Source organism: Ochlerotatus camptorhynchus, unplaced genomic scaffold, assembly GCF_037179485.1.
Source record: "Ochlerotatus camptorhynchus isolate MF236.1 unplaced genomic scaffold, CSIRO-AGI_Acam_v1.1 ptg000367l, whole genome shotgun sequence".
Classification (NCBI taxonomy): Eukaryota; Metazoa; Arthropoda; class Insecta; order Diptera; family Culicidae; genus Ochlerotatus; species Ochlerotatus camptorhynchus.
Genome location: NW_027040855.1, coordinates 5,584,841 through 5,606,659, shown reverse-complemented (window position 1 = coordinate 5,606,659; position 21,819 = coordinate 5,584,841). Strand labels below are relative to the sequence as shown.

At 40.4% G+C, this 21,819-nt stretch overlaps 1 protein-coding gene across 1 annotated transcript in view; it reads left to right on the top strand.

Annotated features, from left to right (window-relative positions):
• Positions 1–21,469, top strand: part of LOC135709860 (cGMP-dependent protein kinase 1) — a 43,734-nt gene extending 22,265 nt beyond the window's left edge. Inside the window, exons 2-9 of the mRNA XM_065232282.1 lie at positions 2,186–3,052; positions 3,112–3,816; positions 3,874–4,112; positions 4,177–4,274; positions 4,473–4,683; positions 20,499–20,730; positions 20,801–21,150; positions 21,265–21,469. Of these exons, the coding sequence (XP_065088354.1) occupies positions 2,186–3,052; positions 3,112–3,816; positions 3,874–4,112; positions 4,177–4,274; positions 4,473–4,683; positions 20,499–20,730; positions 20,801–21,150; positions 21,265–21,427 (2,865 nt within the window). The 3' untranslated portion in view covers positions 21,428–21,469. The remainder of the gene's footprint in view (positions 1–2,185; positions 3,053–3,111; positions 3,817–3,873; positions 4,113–4,176; positions 4,275–4,472; positions 4,684–20,498; positions 20,731–20,800; positions 21,151–21,264) is intronic.
• The last annotated feature ends 350 nt before the right edge of the window (positions 21,470–21,819 follow it).

Genomic DNA, 21,819 nt, shown 5'->3' with positions numbered 1-21,819 from the left:
GCCATTTTGAAAATTAGGCGAGAGTTAAAATGGCCGAATTCCGGAACAAACTTGATTCATTGCCATAGCGAACAATTATGCGAAGCGTCATGGAATTCTGAGCGGTTAAATCTAAAATTTGAGTATTTTATTTGGCCCGGAACTGCTCAAACCAGATACTCAGATTGGAAAAACAATGCAGAGCTAAGTTGTCGAAGACCGCAAATCCAGTCCATAAACAATTTGGTTCAAATTAGGCCCAGTTGGTGGGGACCACAATACAGATCGAAAGAGCAGTGGGGTGCAGGGGGTTCAATCATTCTTCCGTGCAGGCAGTTCGTTCCGGTGAGCTAATCCTTTACGTCAAACAAATGCGTCACTACGCTTCGATATCGCAATCCATCAACCTAGAGCCGGTTACCTACGTCATGGTAATGGAATATTGACAAGGTACAAGAAGCACGTTTCTTCATCAAGCACGAGCCTCGCATTTTGCTGAAGTTCATCAAAACAATCAGACTAAAAAAAAAAACAGTTTATCCTCACGGTTATCTTTCTAGTTTGGAATTTAATTGCTGTCACTACGATGTTGTTGTCATCAGCGCTTGAGGGCATGAAGCAACTGTGCTGATAAGCTACCGTCACGCCGAAAGGTTTATTTTTGAGTATTTGAGGAGGTAGTTTTAGACTTATTATGATGTTCTGCCGTTGAATGAATGGAAGACAATTTTCTCGTTATCAACTGTTGTCAGCAAAGTTGATAAGCAATTTCTGGGTGCGTTGATTTAACATTGCATGAATGACATTAATTTTTGAACACTTTACAACCGGGTGATCCACTGGTGCACTTGAATCTATAAACCGCGTTGAAAGTAAATGCTGTCCATTCGAGTATCCGCTTAAGATAACTCAGAAATCCTTTGTGGACGATAAGTGAAAGTACCCCCTTTCAAGTATGATGATTTCATACTTTGTTACAATGAATCTATGTACTTCAACTCCTAGAGCTACGAATGCCTTGAAGCTGCTAGGCGGTTGGATCTTAAAAGTATTTCGTACGGGGCTTTTTCATTTTATTTTCCCTCAGCTAAAATGTTTTGAGTGCACGAAGAAGCGATAACAAATCAATCTCGACTACAATGACAATACATCTAGGGTGTCAGTGCAAGGTGTCAGATAAAATCAAAACATATGTAATTAAGTTTTAATAGCGCTAAGTGATGCATCGATTTGGTGCTAAAATTACATAGAGCAGTTCCAGGCAATTAACCTTCTCCGACTTGCTTGAAAATTTACGTGCTTGTTTTTTGGGCAATGCTTCATTTTTGATAAACTTCGGCCATTTTGGATCTTGTGTAATGTTCAAAATGGCACATATGAATTTTTAAATAATTGTAGCACGAAAACGGCATTTCTGATCGAAATGACAGCTGAGACATAATTGAAGAAAAAAATAATGCCTTAACATTAAAAAAAAAAATATATAAAACGGACATAGACATTTTGAGGAATTAAGGTTTATAACATTTCTACTTGAAATAATTTAAAACACTTTTTGTATATTTTTCCATAATTTTTCTCCACAACTTTGTCTCAGACGTCATTTCCATCAGAAGTGCCGTTTTCATGCCACAATTGATTGAAAATTTTAAATACGTTGTTTTGAAAAATTTACAAGATCTAAAATGGCCGTATTTTAACAGAAAAAGTGAATCATTGCCCAAAACAAAACAAAATATGCAAAGTATATTGCAAATCGGAGAAGGTCGATTCAAAAATTCAAATACAACTCTGAATTGACGATAAAGTTAGGTTCAATGTTCGCTTGCCAATACTCTGTATGGTTTTATTCTAGAGTTTTTAAGAGTTTTATCTAATTCATGCCACTTTCAATAGAAAACCACTCACCATAGACAAACAGACGTTACTATTTGAATAAATTAACCTAAAAATTATCGTCATGGAACTCACTAGCGACATTTCGCTAGCTATTCACGGAAAAAGCTTGCTTGCAAAGTCTCAAGCAATGTTGCATGCAAGTTCGATGACATGCATAGAAGCGTCAAAGTAGGTGATTCGTAAAACTAATAAAATTTAAAATGAACGATTGTATGTGCACTCACGTTGCTTCCCCCCCATTTCAATCGTGGCAACAACTCGCCAGAATGATGTAATAGCGACTAAACAGTAGTTTCTCTCATTCCAGCCCGTTCGGTTGAGCAGACGAGTCTACGAGCAGGAGTTCAATCCAACTGCCAACGGAACAGCAAGGTCTGTGGGCAAGTTCTCCCCGAAGGGCAAAGAACGTGAGTCTGGGTTGGGAAGCTTGGATGAACGATTGCATGTTCCGAATGGAACGTCATGGGCTGCGAGGCCTATTTCGGCTCCGCAGCCACAGTTCGAACGAAAGGCGCCACTACCGTCGGTGGCGGTCAAAGATAGCATCAGTGCCAGTTCGCAAGAACAGGAAAGAAACGTCAATCAAGAGCTTCTCAAAGAGATTCAGCAGACTAAAATACTCCTCCAGTTAGCGCTGGAGTCAAAGATGCGGGAACATCCCAATAAAGAAGATAGTCAGCATTTGGTGAGGCTTGAAAAAGAAATCAAAGAACTACAGAACCGTATCAGTACCAGTTCGAAGACGGCAGGACCAATACCCGTTCAGGAGCCCATTGTTGTCAAGCAGGCCCTTGGCATAATCGGATCCAGTCCCAAGCCACCACCGGGCAATTCTCGTTCGAATCTCCCAAAATCCGCATTCAGTAGACAAATTTCCACCGTACCCATACAGAATTCGGAAGCAAACGATACATCAGATGACTACGACACGATACCGCTGATGAAGCCTAGGGTTCAACCAGTTCGGGAAGCTTCTAGTTCCGAGGAAGACGATGAACCAAATCCTGCATTACTGCCACCTAGCGGAAGCGAGGACACACTAAGTTATGACGATGAACAAGATGACACCTCTCAAGATGAAGAACCAACTCCTCCAAAGCTACCTCCACCGCGGATACCTCCCGAAGTAGATGACATGATCAACAGGGCCGTTCCGTTGGTTTTGGTTGAAAAGGTTTGTGTCCCACATTCGACGCTATGTAATTGAAAGTAAGTAAAAATGTGTGTTTTCAGCAACCTCCACCGGTGCCAAAGGGTCCTCCACCAAGTCGTATCCCTCCACCGACTCCAGTAGAAGAGATCTCCACGTTGGAAATAACTCAAAGGGAATCGGAAGATTCCCTCCCGCCTCCGAAAATCGAAGAGTTGAACGCCAGTCGGTCTGGTATTTTGAAGAAGGTTCGCAAAGAGGGTGTTGTTTCGGACAAACCGGAAGCCAAGACTTCTCGAGATATCATTATTCCCAGTCATCCTAAGACGGCGGAAGCAGAGTTGCTGATACGAAAAGCCATTACGGCGAATGAATTCCTGAACAATCTGATGGATGAGGAACGCTTGAAAGCTGTGACGGATGCGATGAGTCCGATGGCATTCCCACCCAACAGCTACATCATTAAAGAAGGGGACATCGGAGCGCACTTCTTCGTGTCCGCAGACGGAACCTACGAAGTGGTGGCAGAGAATAAAGTGATCAAGTCCTTTGGACGAGGAGTTGTGTTTGGAGAGTTGGCTATTCTGTACAAAGCGAAGAGATTTGCCTCCATTCGGGTGACGACGGAGGCGAAGGTTTGGATGTTGGAGAGAAAGGTCTTCCAGAAGATTATGATGAAGAGCGGGAGGAAGGAGCGAGAGGAGAACGTTAAGTTTTTGAGCACGGTGTCAATTCTGAAGGATCTGGAAATCCAGAAGCTTCTGAAGATATCGGATCTTCTGAAGAGGGTTAGTGGAATGAATTATTGGTTTGAGTTCGATTTATAACAAGAACTGTTTCTTTAGGAATTCTACGCCACAGGGTCAACTATCATTCAACAGGGGGACCCTGGAGATAAATTCTACATAATTCGGGGCGGCAGCGTAAATGTAATCAAAACCGATCGCCATGGAGTGGACAAGCTGGTGGGAACTCTGCAGAGGGGGGCATACTTTGGGGAGCAAGCTCTGCTCCATGAGGATCGGCGGTTGGCGAGTATAATTGCGAATCCTCCTGGAACGGAATGCTTGACGTTGAATCGAATGTAAGTTGGAGTGAAAAATCAGTTCAATTACGATCATGGTTAATATTATTGATATTCAATTTAGAGCATTCAACGAATTCCTCGGAGGGCTGGAGCAACTTCGGGAGATAAAATTATCCGACGATTTACCTAGAGTTTCCGGAGCCAAGAATACTGCTTCGGGTGAGTCAATCAGATCCCTCTTTTGCTTGTGACAAATCGAATTACAGTTTTCAGTGCGCACTGCTCTAACAATTCCCACCATTTGAATCCTGATAACGTAAAATTCCGACAGCCCCGAAGCAAAGCACCCCTCCTTTCGCAGTCAACCGATAATGAGAGTGACATTATTCTACATCCTCTACATGTTTCTCCACACAGAGTACGATCACATCCAGCTGCACGATCTGACCTACATCGGCACGCTCGGCATCGGTGGTTTCGGGCGGGTCGAGCTGGTTCAGTACCAGAAGCAGAAAACGTTTGCCCTCAAGTATCTGAAGAAGATCGAAATGGTGCGGCAGCAGCAGCAGGAGCACGCCTACAGCGAGAAGGACATTATGCTGAGCTGTAATAGCCCGTTTATTGTGAGGTAGGTACCTACTGATGGATCTGAAAAGGGGGGGGGGGGTTGTAGGCTGTCTTAGTTTTGTATATATAGTATGGAAAAATAAACCTTCAAAAGGCTGACCTGTTCTGTTGATCTGTACACCAGTACCCCTGAACAGTGGAGCAATGACCCCAGTAGTGGCGTGACCAAAACCTCTAGCGCCGTAGGTTTGCATCCTACAGATTTGTACTCATGTAAAAAGTTGTATAGTTTTTAAAAAGCCAGCTTTTGGTGGTTCGTATTCCTGCCGCATAGGTGGCTCGAATCTATCTTTTGAACTGAGCTTCCTACAAGGATTATTTTGTGTATTTTATAGTTGTGGAAATTGAAATAGAGAGGGACAATGCTGTCAGTAACGAACATGATGCTTTGAGCAAAACAATTACATGGAGCCGTGTGTGTGAAGAAAAATCTACGTCCTGAACTGCTTCGATAACAATAATGTGACTCAGAATTCACGGAATTACACTTTTTGTTACCAGGTGAATCTTTGTCATTGACGAAAAAAAAATATTAAATTTTGACGAAGGGTTTTCGGAGGATCAAGTCTATCAGTGACTATGTGAAAAACATCTTTTTTTCAATATCGCGTGAAAGTCTGTCACTGAAAATGACAAATCTCAGCACTGCTTAGAAGTAATCGATCGATTCTATGTGAATTTCGTGTTTCTCTGTTGTTCGTCGGAAATGCAAATCATCACTCATATTATTGTTTTCGTTCGTACCGTATTTGTCATACAAAACATGGTGTTGTTGTGTGGAAAGCCAGAAAATAGGTGCGGAATACTGGTCATTCATTTCGGTTATGGTTATCGTGGGACTGAGATTGTCCAAAAGAGAAATGAAGAGAGATGGAAGAAAAATTAAACATTCTTATTGTGCAGCTATTAGTAGTATTGGTTGATGTGCAGAAGGAGCATTTGGAACTAAATATTTTATCTGAAGTGGATAGATTTCATGTGTTTGAATTTCTATTTTAAGTATATGTAGCTTAGAATCGGCAAATTTCGAAGAGCAAGGAAAGTGCAAATATTGATGGGATTTATTTTATCAATTTCTGGACCTAAGAAATGCAACGGTGGAGCAGTTTGAATGCATAGTTCATAAATCCGCATCCGCATGACATCTATCATGGAATTATTTGTAATATGCGTCACAAAAATGGAGGCGAAAAAAGTAAGAGGCTGTATCCAAGACACGACCGTAGATTTGACGTGGGATTACGTGCACGGTATCAATATTCGGCAACTGTGGTAGGGAAGCCACTTTTTCCCATCACGGATGCGCCTGATGACAAAATTACTCATTTTCGTGCACAAAACGCACGGAATTTTTAGTGTGTTCACTAGATATAATGAAAAGCGTAAATTTATTGTAAGAATTTCTAGCTAAAATTTTCCAATCACGAGATATGTGCACAATCAATCAAATAAATTCGAGATTTGTTTGCTTTTTTATAGCATAATGGAGAATATATTACCTTAGTTTGAAGTGTTTCTGGTCAATTGACAAGGTCTTGTAATATTCGGTCATTTAGAGAATTTTGAAGTACCATTTCAATACTGTTACGCATTTGACCACACACTTTTGGTTGCTGAGTACATTATCAAAGAGCTTTGAGTGATGTGACAGCAAGGAGAGCGAACGTTCATTGAACATTAATGTTTAAACAACAATAATTTATGGTGATCCTGAATGAACCGTTTTGTCGTGACGCTTGAGTAATGCTGAGCTATAAGGGTGTTCTACACGGATGAGGCTGGCGAGGTGTATGTTGTTTGAAACGAGGATGACGCGCTTGGCAAAGATGGCCCACAGTGCCTTATGATGAGCAACTGAATCCGGCTGCTGGTGCTGCTGGTGCTGCTGACGACCGGACACCACCATGTCAGCGAGACCGGATGGAATTAAATGTTGAAATCTGTGTTGGTGAAAGCGCTTTTTGCAGGCAATCGGTGATAATTTTAATTATCATAGCAACAGTTGCACATTTGTGTAGTTTTCAATAGTGACCTTTTAAAAAATGATAAATTTATTTATTAAAAATTAAAATCCATCATCTCTGGATCAAAATCAAACCTCTTTCATGCCGTGATCGACTTTGGTTTTTTGAAATTGCATCCCCAATTTTGGCTTAAAATATATGGTAGGGGAAATGGATGTTATGTCGGCTTAAATACCCCTAATTTGGGCCCATACATACATTCAATCGACTGAAATTTCAATAGCGACCAATTATATCCATTAGTACCGTCCCAATGACGCGTTCATCTAGATAAAATTGATAAATAGTAGATTTTTAGCGATGGGCCTAATCTTATATGCATAGGCCAGCATTAGAGCCATTTCCCCATTTAAACTTATAGGAACTGACATCCGAATGACAAATGTCCAGAAAATACTCTTTAACAAATTTATGGTGGTCTTGAAAAGGACCGTTTGTCGTGATGGTTGAGTAATGCTGAGCTATTATGGTGTTCAATACAGATGAGGCTGGCGAGCTGTATGGTGTTTGTAACGAGGGTGACGTGCTTGGCATAGATGGCCCACAGCGAATCACGAAGTAGCGGTGCGGCTTCTTCCTCCTTCTTCGGTGAATGGACTGCTGTTGCTGCTGCTGATGATGATGATGATGACCGACCGACACGGTGAATGAATAAGCAAAGTTCGGCGAGGCCAGATGGAATTCACTTTTGAAATCTGTGTTAGGGAAAGCGCTTTTTACAGTCAATCGAACATAATTTTGATCACCATTGAAGCAGTGGGACATTTGTGTAATTTCCAATAGTGACGTATTGAAAATTGATAAAGGGTTCATTTTAGCAGGTTCCTTGAAAATTTTTCAATCGATTGGCTTGCTTAGAATTAAAGCCCATCCGCTATTGACAGAGTGATAAGTGGTCAAAATCTGACCACTTTCCGTAACGCGGTCGATTTTGGTTTTTCGAAATTGCACCAATATCTTGCCGAAAGACGTAATCCTACGTCGAAAGGGGTAGATTTTTTCGTCGTGGAACTTTACGAGATCCATGTCGTTTGCAGCCAGAGTGCAGAGGTGGTACAGTTTGAATTCAAAATGTGTGAAGCCATCGAGAAGAACAAGGACATCGATTATGGCTGGATTTAGTAAGTTTGATCAGTTGGGAGACATGCTTAAAAATTTGTTATCATTGATCTTGATTTTCGCGCGTCGTGTGTATTCCAGTTGTTGCGATTAAATACGTTTGTTGAGTTTGGAGTTTTGGAGAGGATGTTTGCGTGATCCAGTTTGAAAAACATTCTTAATTGGGGTTGGTTGGAAATGCTAACATGAAGCTTTAGTGTGATAATTTATTAGCTAGAGAATGATCTTCAGAAGAGGGTAGGTGGATAGTTCCGTACTATTTCACAGCCGCAGTCAGTAATCAGCAAAAGGAGGACGCACATCTTTTGCCTGTAGACTTGAAGACATACTTCAAGTCTCCGCGTACATCGTACAGGCTAGGCAAAAGATGTGCGTTTGACTTTAAAACTGTCCCTTCGCTCATTTTAAACTTCTATTCAATTTTCATACTGCCGTACTCTAAGGGAACTATCCACCTACCCTCTTCTAAAGATCATTCTCTAGCTAATAAATTATCACACTAAAGCTTCATGTGAGCAACGTTTTTTTGCATTGCCCCAGAGACAAAAAGGAAAAGTGTTCTTCACCGCATCGTGATGGGTGATACAAAAAAAGATTCATTACAGCAACCCAAATATAATCTAATCTAATCTAATCTAATCTAATCTAATCTAATCTAACACCAACACAGCCAGTTCTTGAAAGCACCCTGGAAAATGATATATATACCTTCATAATTTTTCTTGTCTATTTGATACATGTTTCACATCGAAGATGCGTCACACATATCAAAACGGCCAAGCCTACTGTGCAGCATTTAAGGGGCAAGATGATTCAGAACACATCGGGCCTGTTTAAATAGAAGATTTAAACACGATACTTCAGAATCTAATAAATGGATGAAACGTGGACATCTCGTACCGTAGGTGCCGTTTTTGTTAATTATATGATTGGTTGGTCGTTGGAAGCATCAAAGCTAGAAAGGTTAAGTGATGCTCCATTTTCTTCTGACGGTTGGGGAATGAGCACTAACTTTTGTCCTATCCTTTTATGACTTCTGGCTATAGCACCATTACTCGCTTTCTGAAAAGAGAAGAGGGAAAGGAAAAGGAGAAGGACAAAGGGAAAAAGGGAAAAGGATTATGTGAAATCTATGAACAAAAAATATTTTTGATTTAAAATATACAATAAAGAAATGAATAACGGTGCGATGGTCACAACCCGAGTCTTGCCACTATTGAGCTTGAGCTTGAGCTTGATTGGTCGCCCACGGTTGCTACTCTGTTATTGCCAGATCAGCTGTAATTTCACAGAGAACCAATAGACGATGCTTGGGACTAGCAATCATCCTCAATGTGTAAAAACTGGTGATCTTAAATTAGGCAATACCAGCGCCGGCCGCGCCCGAACACAGGTCAAGAAAGGAATGGGTAGGAATGTGTTGACGTGACACTCGCTTTGATGGAAGCCGAGAACACCTCTGCACTTCCACGAGGAATCACTGGGATGTTGGATAAGAGGGTTGGGTTTGCAGCAGGGTTCGTTTTGGTAAACGATAAGCTGAATTGATGTCCTAACGATCATATAATGCGAAAGAGCTTGGGACTAAACCCACGGTCTTCTACTCAGTAAGTAAAAACGTTTGCCACTAGGCAGACGAGCACCTTTTTAATCACCGAGTTTCTGTTATTACCATGTAGCCATATTAACAAATAAAACGATTGACGAATCTTGAATGTGGATGGGCCTGAGATTAGACTCATGATGTTCTGCTCAGTAAGCAAAAACGGTTGCTCTAAGGCCACCGAGCCCGTCATATCACATAATACCGTTGCTCAAATTTTTGTATCCATTCAAACCCGGAACCAACGACAACAACGAGTTCCGCAAAATACACGATACACAAGCGATTTTACCATAAATCTCCTTGATATGTAAGGACCTGGGACCGCGTTTTTCTGTTAGTAAGCAGGCCACTGTAACCGACTATCTTTCAAATCCGAAAACTAAAAACTACGAAAAAGTACTTAGGCCTTCATTAGGTTCCACTTTCACGCGACGTTCAATGTTTCAATTTGCTCTTTACGTATTGTTCAGGCTAGGCCCTTTTCAAAAGTTACACGAGAAATACGCACAATCGTCGCCTACCTCGCAAAACTGGTTCCAAACGACAACAAAGGCATAAGCACCTACTGAAACCTGGCCGTAGGTCTATGCTAGACCGTATAGCATAACGACCTTCTTCCACTAGCAGGCCTGTTTCTGTTTGCACAGACAGTCCCACTAGTTTCCGATACATTTATAGGGGATAGTAGGAGATTAATAGAATGGAGAAGAGTTATAGAGGTTTTTTAGTTGTTTTTTTGCTGAAAAGAGAGAAACAGAACTATACGAAATTACACCTGCTGAAAAAAAGATAAGTCTATTATTTTGGTTAGTGATCGTTTGGATTTGGGTCACCCCACGTTGTGTTAAGGTTAGTATAAATAAATAATTCTATATAGTCATATAAATCACCACAGCTCATTATATTCAGCGTTATCGGTTTTTGTTTCTGGATCTTTAGTTGCCTCTGTGATATACTTACTTGCGGCATACTATTTTGGGAGTGTATATGAGCGTGTACCATGTCCGGTAGCTCATCTCTCATCGTGATGGTGGGATATAGCAGACAAATTAGAGAGAAAACAAGGAGGTATTAGTATTAGTTATATGTAAACAAACAAAACAAATGAAGAGAAGAGGAAAGAAGAGCAGAAAAATAAAAGGGGATAAAGTAGATAACAAAGAAAAGAAACGTAGGCAGATTATTAGAAAAGGCATTATCCGAGACCTCAATCAAATGTCACTCCCGCTGAGATCTCAGCAAAACCCTCCCCGCCGAGACCCGCACAGCCGAGCTCGGTAGAAAAAACTAAGTGTGTAGATAGATTAGTAGGAAAATAAATAAAACTACTTTATGACTCAAAGTGCAATGAATGAGCGTTAGTTTCAGGATCATTTCAGTGTTAGAGTTATGTTGGTTTTGATCCGTAATCAGCCCTGCCGACCCCACCAACATTTGTTGCAGACAGTGGTTGTTAGATAATGCGGCACTGTAACTACTACTATTTTAGAGGTATGATTCGTCAAGTTTATACAACTCAATGTTTCAATTGAGGCAAACTATCTATCTTACAATTACAAAAGCAAACCTAAACTTACAATTATATGCAAATGCAAAATTAAACTTGACAAATCATCGTCAATCCCCTTATTCCAGGGAAGGGCCTGACGATTTGAATCTAATTTTGATCAGTGAATGGGCACCATATGGTACATTTTATCACCATGAACCTATCATTTCCAGCCTATCTGAACTATTTAATAAATGGAAGCCATAACATGGGTTACGCTCCTCCTAAGCGGGCCCTCCGCATCCTGTCTCTGTCTTATCTCAAATACAAAATGCCAATGATATGAATGTATCTATATATAGCTTGGAAATGACGTACAATCAAATAAACCCGTAACCCACTCACTTGGTCAGGCTTCAGAATCGTCCAGTGGGCAGTGCGCTCTACACTCCAAGTTCCCTTTTTTTCAAATTTACCGCAAATTTGATATTTTACCCATTGAGTGTTGATTAGTCACAATGAAACATTGTGACAGAAGTTGAGGTTACTAGTGTAGCAAATAATCTAGGTCCTATTTAGGATTATATCTGAAAAATCCAAATCTGGCCAACGCCCACCCTAAACCTAAACCTGTTCTAATCCACCTGAAATGACTAACGAATGGAAGACTTTGACTACCCAGTCATGCAATAGTCTCATTCCGTGCCTATGGCAACTTGATGATTCTATTGCGCTCATCTTCTGGCACCACCCAGGGGAGACTTGGTCTTGTACCCATTCCACTCAGCTACTCGCAATTTCTTGTGATATAGTGGGCGGAATATTATTATATGAGACAATTCAATGCAGACGTCTTTCCAAATTTGGCAGATCGACAGGTAATCGGTGAGTTACCACGATAGTTGCTATTCAACAACTCGACAACGTCCCATCGTCAACGCCTGCTATGAGAATTGCCCATTGCAGACGCCAACGAAATGACGTCATCGAGCTATCGATCAACTACCCTGGTTATTGCCTGGTACCTTATAGCACGATGCTAGGAGGCGAACCGGAAGAATCGATGAGCTACCTCCCCGAATATAGAAATGAATAACGGTGCGATGGTCACTACCCGAGTCTTGTCACTATTATCAAGTCATAAAAAGTAGCAAGCACTAAAATGTGATCCTTTGATTACTGGAAAATCCTGATTCCCTAGTTTGAAGTTGTCACGACTAGGGTTCGGTGGTAGATCTTATACCTGTAACGCACCACAAAAAGGTGATCTCCCAACGTTGGTTTGAAAAGATAAAAATTTACAAAATGGAACGAACTCACCAAGTTTAGCCAATTGAACCTGAAGGCTGCCTGACATGTGTTGATGTAGAAGTCCAAATTGTAGACAAAGCTTGACGAAGATCAACATGAACTAGTCTGGTTTATGGTAGTTGCGCGAAATGTCTTCCTTCACATCCCGTTACCCTATTAGCTTATATCCAGAAATTCGAATAAGTTTAAGTCTCAGAATCGTTCTAAAAGCTAAAAAATTCGTTACATTGCGTTTGCAACGGAGTAATTCGTAGATTTCATACTGGCAACTGTCATGTATCTACTTTAACATTCTTATTCTAATTTCTTAAGGAAAACTATTTGGGAGTGAATAGCTTTTCATTGTGGGGCCTCATAGCCTAGTCAGTAAAGGCACGGTATTACCAAGCCGGAGGCGGCGGGTTCGATACCCGGTCCGGTCGAGGGAATCTTTCGGGTTGGAAATTTTCTCGACTTCCCTGGGTGTAGAGTATCATTTCAATTCATGCATTGGTATTGGCATCGAAAGCTCTCAATTAATAACTGTGGAAGTGCATTTAGAACACTAAGTTGAGACAAAGCAATAAGCTAATATGCGCTAAGCAATATGCTTGAAATGCGAACAAGAAGAAGAAGCTTTCCATTCAGAATTCAGAACAGTAAAAGCATGACAATAGCCATTGCTGACCAGCCCCATCTTCTCCGTTACGGGGAAAGCAAGGATATTGTTGGTGTACCATCTACTTAACGAGAGTCCAGCGACTCACCGACGACCCCATATATGCTACGGAGTTGGGTCAAGATTCGCTTAAGCAGGCAATGCGACCTTAGGAATTGTTTTATTTTGGATGAACCCACGATCTTCTAATCAGTAAGCAAAACCGGCAGCCACCAAGCTAGCCGAGCTCCTCAATTTAAACCCTGTGACATAATTTGGTAAAGTTTTTATGAATACCAATAGAATTATAATGCAACAAATTAATCTGTAATTAGCCAGCCTCTTCGTGTTTCTTAAGATCAATTGTTCTCGCAAATGGAGCTTCATCTCCTAGAACCTGATAATAACAAAATCAGTTTCCTCTTGCTCTGGCCTCAGGAAGAAGTGCATCGGAATAAACGCACGGTCATTGCAGCATTGTCAATGAACTTCCAGATGTTGGCTCACGATCCCCGTTCCGATCAGCTCTAACTGTTCCACTCTCAGATTCATACATTCCAATACGCAAAAACACATGTTCGCAAGAAACTTCACAATTTGTTAAACACGGGAGCAAAAACCTGTGGACTGCCAGGAATGCTTGTATCTCGTCGGCTCGGCTGAATATTCACGCTGCGAAGGCTATGCTGTATATTTGGTGGGATTAAGTTGGTCTTATTTATATAAGCTGTTGAAACCGAACGAAACCATCACTGGGGAACGGTATCGAACTCAATCGATGCAATTTAGCCGAGCTCTACAAAAAAAACGGCCACAATACGAGCAGAGGCACGAACAAATTGTTAACGTTACCAAACCTGTTAAAACCTACTTGGAAACGCTCAAATGGGAAGTCATACCCGACCCGCCATATTACCCAGAATTGTGATGAGAAATCCTAGAAGATCTGAATACGAAGATAGGTCCAAATTGAATCAAATGAGAACTTTTACTTAAGAAGAGGATGCAAGGTATGTGTCACACATAAAACTTGACAATTTAGGTTTCTTAGAGTCTCAATCAGCAATTATGTTTATCGCTGAGTGAGTGACAATTGATAAAATCGTTGATTGCGCCTCTCGGGAAGTGAAATTGACAGGTTTCAATTGACAAATATATACTTTGCAACCTCTTATTGTATCTTACAAATAAAAAAGTAGAGGGGTCTGTGCCTAAGGGCACGAACGGAAGCTTGACGTAGGACCGCTAGTGGACGGAATAAATGTATAGAGCATTAAGTTCTTTTAATTGATCAATTATCTATTAGCTCAACTCTTTCCGTTTTTGAAATGTGGGCGTACCAAATTTGTAATAATCTTTTTCAAAGAGAAAGTTGATTACGAGAATCAATCAAAAATCAATCCCTGGCTACTTACGATTGGCGTGTTTAGTGTAGGTGACAGCATCACGGACCTCATTTTCCAGCACACCTAGTGGATCAGACCGGAGATACGTCAGACACCGCCACGGCGGGCCAGACGACGGATGGTGGTTATCTCGAAGAATTTGCGATGACGATTGACACCTCCTTTGCCACGATCAGTCAATTGTTGCTTGTTGAGTTATAGAAAAGTGGATTAAACACCTTCCTACTCCTGCTATTGCTGACCACGCCGTCCGAAGCGAAAATGAGCTGATACCAGACAGCAACGCTGCTTTATATCTTTTTAGGTTAAAGCAGAATGATGTGCAACCAAATGGTATAAAAGCTACAAAGACTCCTCCCATTATGAGTAGTTTGCTATCAAGTAGTGACACTGGCTCTTTTCTTTTTGTGTACACGGCGAATGAGAACGACCCAAATTTGAGTTTAGTTCACTCATAATCGCCAAAAGTGTAGGAACTCAGCGATGAGTAAATTTGTCTCATGGTTTCCTGTGGAAAACCTAAAAAATCTGTCAGAAAATGAGGAAACTGACGAAAATTTTATTCAGTCTCGGAGTAGTACCAATACACTGAGTGAATTCAATCTTTACTTTCCTCAAATTTGGGAATTTTTCCCTGGAAAATTTTGGAAAAACCTGGGAAAACATGAGACAAATTTACTCATCGCTGAGTTCCTGCACTTTATTTCTTATTTCTGAGATAACCAAACTCAAATTTGGGTCGATATCATTAGCGTGATTACCTCTCACCCCAGCAGGCCTGGGTCCAATCTCAGTCGGCGCCACCTGTTCAAAGGCATAACATCTCTGATCAGGCCTCCCTTCGGGAAGTAAAGCCGTTGGTCCCCGGTTGAGTTGAAGGGTCGATTGGTAGGGTCCAGGTGTGGGAGCTGCCTCCCTGGCGTCGGTAGCATTGGAGCTCAGTACGGAAAACAAATCTCGCGTCACTTTTCAATAGGTCCTATCTATATCGATCGATTCTCTTCATCGACACTCTCTTTCGTAAATAACTCGGCTTCACAAATGTTTTCTGCCGTCTTCGTCGAATTAGATGCTAGATTGTTGCTTCTTCCATCGAAAATATCCGGCCGTGGCGATTCAAAGTTGATCAAGGTTTTTTTTTTTTCCTTCGGTTTTGTTTTTTCCGTCGATCTTGTTTTCCGTGCTGAGCACCAATGCTACCGACGTGCCAGGAAGGTAGCTCCCACACCTGGACCCTACCTATCGACCCATCAAACTCATGAACCGGGGACCAACGGCTTTACTTCCCATCCGAAGGAAGGCGTGATCAGAGATGTTATGCCTTAGAACATCCCAGCGGCGCCAACTGGGATTGAACCCAGGCCTGCTGGGGTGAGAGGTAATCACGCTTACCACTACACCACCGGCGCCGTTAAAGTTGATCAAGGTTGATCAAAATAATTTGTACCCCTGCTTCCAGTTTGATTACATGAGCATTTTGTGTGATCGTTGGTTCTGAATATTTGGACAAACAGGCAGATGAATTATATTCCTACTCTTTACTGTAATAAGCTTGATGGCCCTGAAAAGAGCCGTTTTGTTGTCAAAGTTGGTGATGATTTAACCTCCGAAACCTAACAGCGTGCGTCTCTGTCACTTCAAAACATAGATGACATCCATGGCCGCTTACACTTGGCGTGTTTAGTGTAGGTGACAGCATCACGGATCTCATTTTTCAGGAACACCTTCAGTACACCTCGTAAATCAGACCGGAGATACGACAGACACCGCCACGGCGAGCCAGACGGCGGATGGTGGTTATCTCGAAGAATTTGCGTTTGGTTCTGAATATGACGATGAGTGTGCAAAATATTACGCAATTCCATCCACCCTATCCGCACGCGCCCGAGGATCGGAGGCGAATGCCACTTCGACTTGTTTCGTCTACTTACTACTCTCTGACGACTGTGCTGGGGAAGCAGCATATGCATGTAGGTAATTGGTGGATTTGTTAGTTAATTCGACGCTTTTGGACAATGCTGGACATTTACCAGTTTTTCAATAGTTTCTTGTTGAAAATCAACATTCAAAAGCATTGTTATCGATGCGTAGCCATATTTCTGATCGATTAGTGATAAAAGTATTTAAATTGGGCCAGGGGCAACTGAGTTATTAACGCTCAAAATCTTGCTTAATTTGTTACATGTTCCATTTTCGGTTTTCACAAAGTATACCCCCATATAGAAATCAAAGACGTAGTCCTACGTCAAAAAAATGATCTTAATATCTAATGATTCCATAATTTCAACAATTTTTTTTTAAATCTGAAATGAGTATTTGCAAACTTGTCTTTGGAATCCTGAAGGGAATTCAAGTGGTAATAGTAGTTATGAATAGAACTGAATTTTTACCAACAAGATCCCATCAGCAGATCTTCAGCAAAATGATTTTAAAAAAATTCAAAGAAAAAGTATAAAATAGGGTATTCATGAACACTTTGACGGGCCGCATCTCCTTAACCTCAAACAATCATAAACATACATAAATTTGCAGAGTTTTTTTTTCAAAATACGAGCCTTCATGTTGTAGCAGTATGATCAGAAAGACATATCTCAATGCTGGAAACATAAACAGGACAAACGTGGTAGTAAAAATTATCCAGATCATCTTGAAGATTCGATCTTGATGTTCTTTAGGTTCAAAAAAGTATTATGTGATGTCCCTTAGTAGTACACCATATTTCGATCGGATTGTTGATCTTCTTAAGCTTCATTAAGCTCAAAGCATTCTGTTCAATACATAGTTATGTTGATAACATAACATATCATGAAGTTAAGATCTTCAAGTTCTATAAGTTCAACAGTGACTTGTATGATGTACCAAAAGTTATGTATAGCCCGCATCATGTAATGGGACTCCACGAATCTTTTTCACTCCACAAAATCCGTCGAGACGTCGTCCAAAACCTCGTAGAATCTCTAAAACGTCAAAATCTGAACTCCTGGACAATTTGGAGAATGGAACATATTTTGTCGTCACAGTTATGTGCATCACTTGATGCAATGAGGTCCCATGTAGCTTTATGGGTCCAAATTATAAGTCAGGACATCGTACAAGAGTTTGGTTGAGCCGGTAATATTTCAAAATCTTAACTTCTGGATGATTTGGATTACTCGAGTTATTTTTTCATTTGAACTATATATTCTACATGAGATAAGAGGGCTCTACGTGACTCCTTAAATGCAAAAATTTAGTCAAAATATCGAACAATATTTCTTGAGTCAGTAGAACATCAAAATCTGAACTCCAATTTCATTTGATGATGACCCTATAATATATATATATATATGGAGACTACTTGAGGTCTGAACTTTGTACAAAGTCTCGTGGAGTTTATAGAACATCAAGATCTAAGCTTCAGGATTATTTTGAGAATCTGATATATTTTGTTAATAAAAATATATATCTCTCCTGATGTAATGGGCACTTACAAAGCTCTTCGGAGTCGTACCATTAGTCGGGACAACGAGATATACTTAATTGAGCATGTAGACCTTCAAGATCTTTTCTTCGGGATGACTTGAAGATATTATAGTTCTTCGTATATGTTGTTTTGCTTCATATAGTGTGTTGTGACTCTGTGAAGTTTTTACATTATGTATCTATGGGTAACATCTCCTTTGAGTCTTAGATCTTGACATTTGATCCATATAGTTGATCCTTTAGAGATAAGGATCGTATAGCGGCCGCTATCTACAAACCATGAAAACCATAAAAAAAAACAAATACAATCAATGTTTTTCAATACAAAATCTGTATTTCTGGATTTTGTTGTATTTTTTTCTCAAAATTATTTTTAATTCCCTTTCATTTTATATTTTTATTTTTGAAAAAAGCCTAGTGGTTAACAAGTTATGATTTTTTTTAAGAAAATCATTTTTGAAAAAAAAAATCTTTAGCAGCGTCAGGTGCTCTATTTTGTAATCTGTGAGAGGGAAATCACAAATAGAGTGTCATTAAAATACATGGCATGTTGATAGATTGAGCTCGGGAGAGAGAACTTTCACTCTCTTATATGAATGTGTTTGGCTCTCTGGGAACTGGTAGTAAAGGCGTTTAAAAATGGATGGGGAAGACACTTTATTTTAGTTAATTGAAGCTTGTTTAACAATAATTTTCGGGAAAAAAAAACGGAACGAGAAAGACCATGAATGATTTCTGTAGGTTGTCTTCAACTTTTTCGGAACTTCCCTAAAGATCTCACAATTTTTCGGATGTTCATGGGACTTCTCTGAAGTTCTCAGATGACGAATCTAATTTCACCAAATTTTCTTGGATGTCATGCAACTGTCCTGAAGTTCTCAGAACTAACCCTTAAAGAAAATTAAACATCCCGAAGTTCTGGACACTCCTTTAGTCATCTGAACATCTCTGTAGTTCTACAAAGTTTTTTTTTTATTGGCATAATTATTTTCAAGCGTTTATTTTTATCACTAAAAATATGTATAGTATTATTTATTCATTGTTAGAGCGCCCAATTTATCTCACATAAGCGCACAGTAATGCCTGGGCGTCCAAAAGTGCCGAATGCATTTTGGTGCACAGCTTTTATATGAGAATATTTGTGCTCAGCTAGTTTTGATACAATAAACAAAAAAAAAAAAAATCAGTGAACAAACCATGAGTAAACACCATGACAGGTGCGGCAAACTATACGTTTGGTTTGATACTTTAGTTCAAAAGCTACAACAGAAAGTTATAATATAAGAATGCAAAGTATGAATACATAGGATTAACTACCCCATTTCCGGCCTGTTAAGCATAACCCACACTTAGTCTTTCTTAAGCTAGCGCAGTTTAGCATCAAACGGAATTTTATCATTACTGATGGCTTCCAAATGTATTTACCTTTCCGTACAAACCGTAAGATTTGATAAAGAGAAACCAATCGTTGAGATATTGTCAAAAGTCTAAAACTGCTTCTTGACGCAAACTCGGCCTACGGATTCTAAACTCGGCCTAACGCATTGAATCGCCAATGAATTCACTTCGGCCTATCGGATGAAGATAAAAATTGATTCGGTCGGAGCACTTCTTTTGTTTTTGGGAATAATGGGTGCAAACCTTCATATCACACGTTCTCATTGACTTCATTCCGTAGCTTATTAACTAAAGTATCGTACCGAACGCATTATTGACTTGTTAACTCTAAAAACATGGATTTATTTGAAGTTTTCTGCTCTATAGGCCCAAAATGGGCGATTAGACCGAAGTAGTTCTTTACCCTACCTACACCGATTGTTCGCAAAACAAAATAAGCACTCCAACTAATTCCATTTTCCATTCCGTTTTTGACTTCATCCGTATGACGAAGTAACCCAATGAGTGTCCCTATGTGTATGTACGAATTTGAAAACCACAGACCGATTTTGAAATCAAGCAGCAGTGTTGTATTTTTAACAATTTATAAACAATTTATGGTTCTTTATCATAGCCAACCGTACATATGGAAAGGTAAATCAATTAAGAAGATTTCTATAGTAGAAAAATTAAATTCCAAAAATGCGTTCAAAAAAGAGAGGTATATAGTGCAGGATGTACTTCGTAGGCCCAACATTAGAGCTAAACCGTATCCGTCATAAGAGAAGAATCGGTTAACAAAATTGCAACACTCATATTGAATATTTCATGACCTTGAAAAGTTTACCACATCCCAAGTATTACCATTCTCTATGGGTGATGCTAAACTTTTCAAGGTGATGCAATATTAAATGCGTTGCAATATGATTCCATACTTATGACCAGTGATGGAAAAGTTCACACACAATTACTATGATTCGTGAACATTTCCCTTGGTGAAGCGTATATGCTATTGAGCCTTATAAATGGTATTTGCAGATTGAATTCGATTTTTATCAAATGATTCAGCTATCGATTTGTAAATGTTTTATACCAAATAATTATCATGAATTAGCTCAATCGTATCGTATTGAGATAACCCAGTGCTGCTGCGGTGAAATAATAAGCTACACCTTCAGCAAAGATGTTGCCCTACGCCATCAAGATAAACAGCACTTTCTACCATCGGTAACAGTTCAGCTGTGTAACATTCAGCCACGGAAATCCCTTTTGACCCACGTCACTGGAATGTATTGCGTACCGCGAAGCAGCTTTCCCTACCTGCTCATAGAGCTAGATAAAAGCCACTGATTATCACCCATCTTTTTCCCTCTCGCCCCGGGCAGATTGTACAAGACGTACCGCGATAAAAAGTATCTGTACTTTCTGATGGAGGCTTGCCTCGGGGGCGACGTGTGGACGATCCTGCAGAAGAACAAACACTTTGACGAACGGACGGCACGCTTCATGGCCGGGTGCGTGGTCGAGGCGTTCGAGTATTTACACAGCAGGAACATGATCTACCGGGATCTGAAGCCGGAGAATTTGATGCTGGACGAGCAGGGCTACATCAAGCTGGTAGGATTGTGAACTTCCGCGAACCATCGTCACTATGATTGATAAACGACTACGATTAACTTTTTTTCAGGTCGATTTTGGCTTCGCCAAGCGGATCGGAGCCAACCAGAAAACGTGGACGTTTGCCGGAACGCCGGAGTACGTTTCACCGGAAATTATTCTAAACAAGGGCCACGATAGAGCGGTGGATTATTGGGCGTTGGGCGTTTTCATTCACGAGCTACTGGTGGGAAAACCTCCGTTCCGTGGGAAAAACCACATGAAAACCTATAATGCCATTCTGAGGGGAATCGATATTATTGAGCTGCCGTCGAGGATTCCGAAAAAGTCTCAGGTGTTGATAAAGCGGCTCTGTCGGCAGATTCCGGCCGAACGGCTCGGTTACGGTAAAAATGGCATCGCAGATATTAAAAACCACCCGTAAGTAATCCAGGTGTCGATTACACAAGCGGGTCGATTACCCAGCATGGAAATTAAATTTTGAATTAAAATTAATCTTATTATTGTTGTTATTTTCATTGTGTGCCTCTGCAGGTGGTTCTCGGACTTCGGATGGCAACGGCTGAAAGAGCGCACCCTCCTGGCTCCACTGGTGCGACCAATCCAATCCGACACCGACCTGTCCAACTTCGACGAGTATCCAAAGGATCAGGACGAACCGCCAGATGAGACATCCGGGTGGGATATTAATTTTTAACTCCACCTCAAATCGATATCTACTAATTAAAATTAATAAATATCACCCAGTACATGCGTAATTAATGAATGATTCACGGTCCCTGTGGTTTTCAGGTCTCATTGATTCGGTGTAAAAATATCTACAGTTGTAGAATGTATAAAATGTGCATTTAAAGGTTTTTTTTTTTTAAATTGATTGAGCGATTGACACATGAGCAGAGTCAATTCATTTTTGTGCTTATTATAGATTTGTTGACACTCATATTCAATGGTGACATGGGTTGGGCAACTAGAATCAAACATAGAGAAATATTGGTGTAATTTAATTCGACTCCATTCGATCGTTAAACCTTCATCATATTTTAACATTTTTTCAACATGTTCATATTTTTGGGTTATCAATCATTCTGG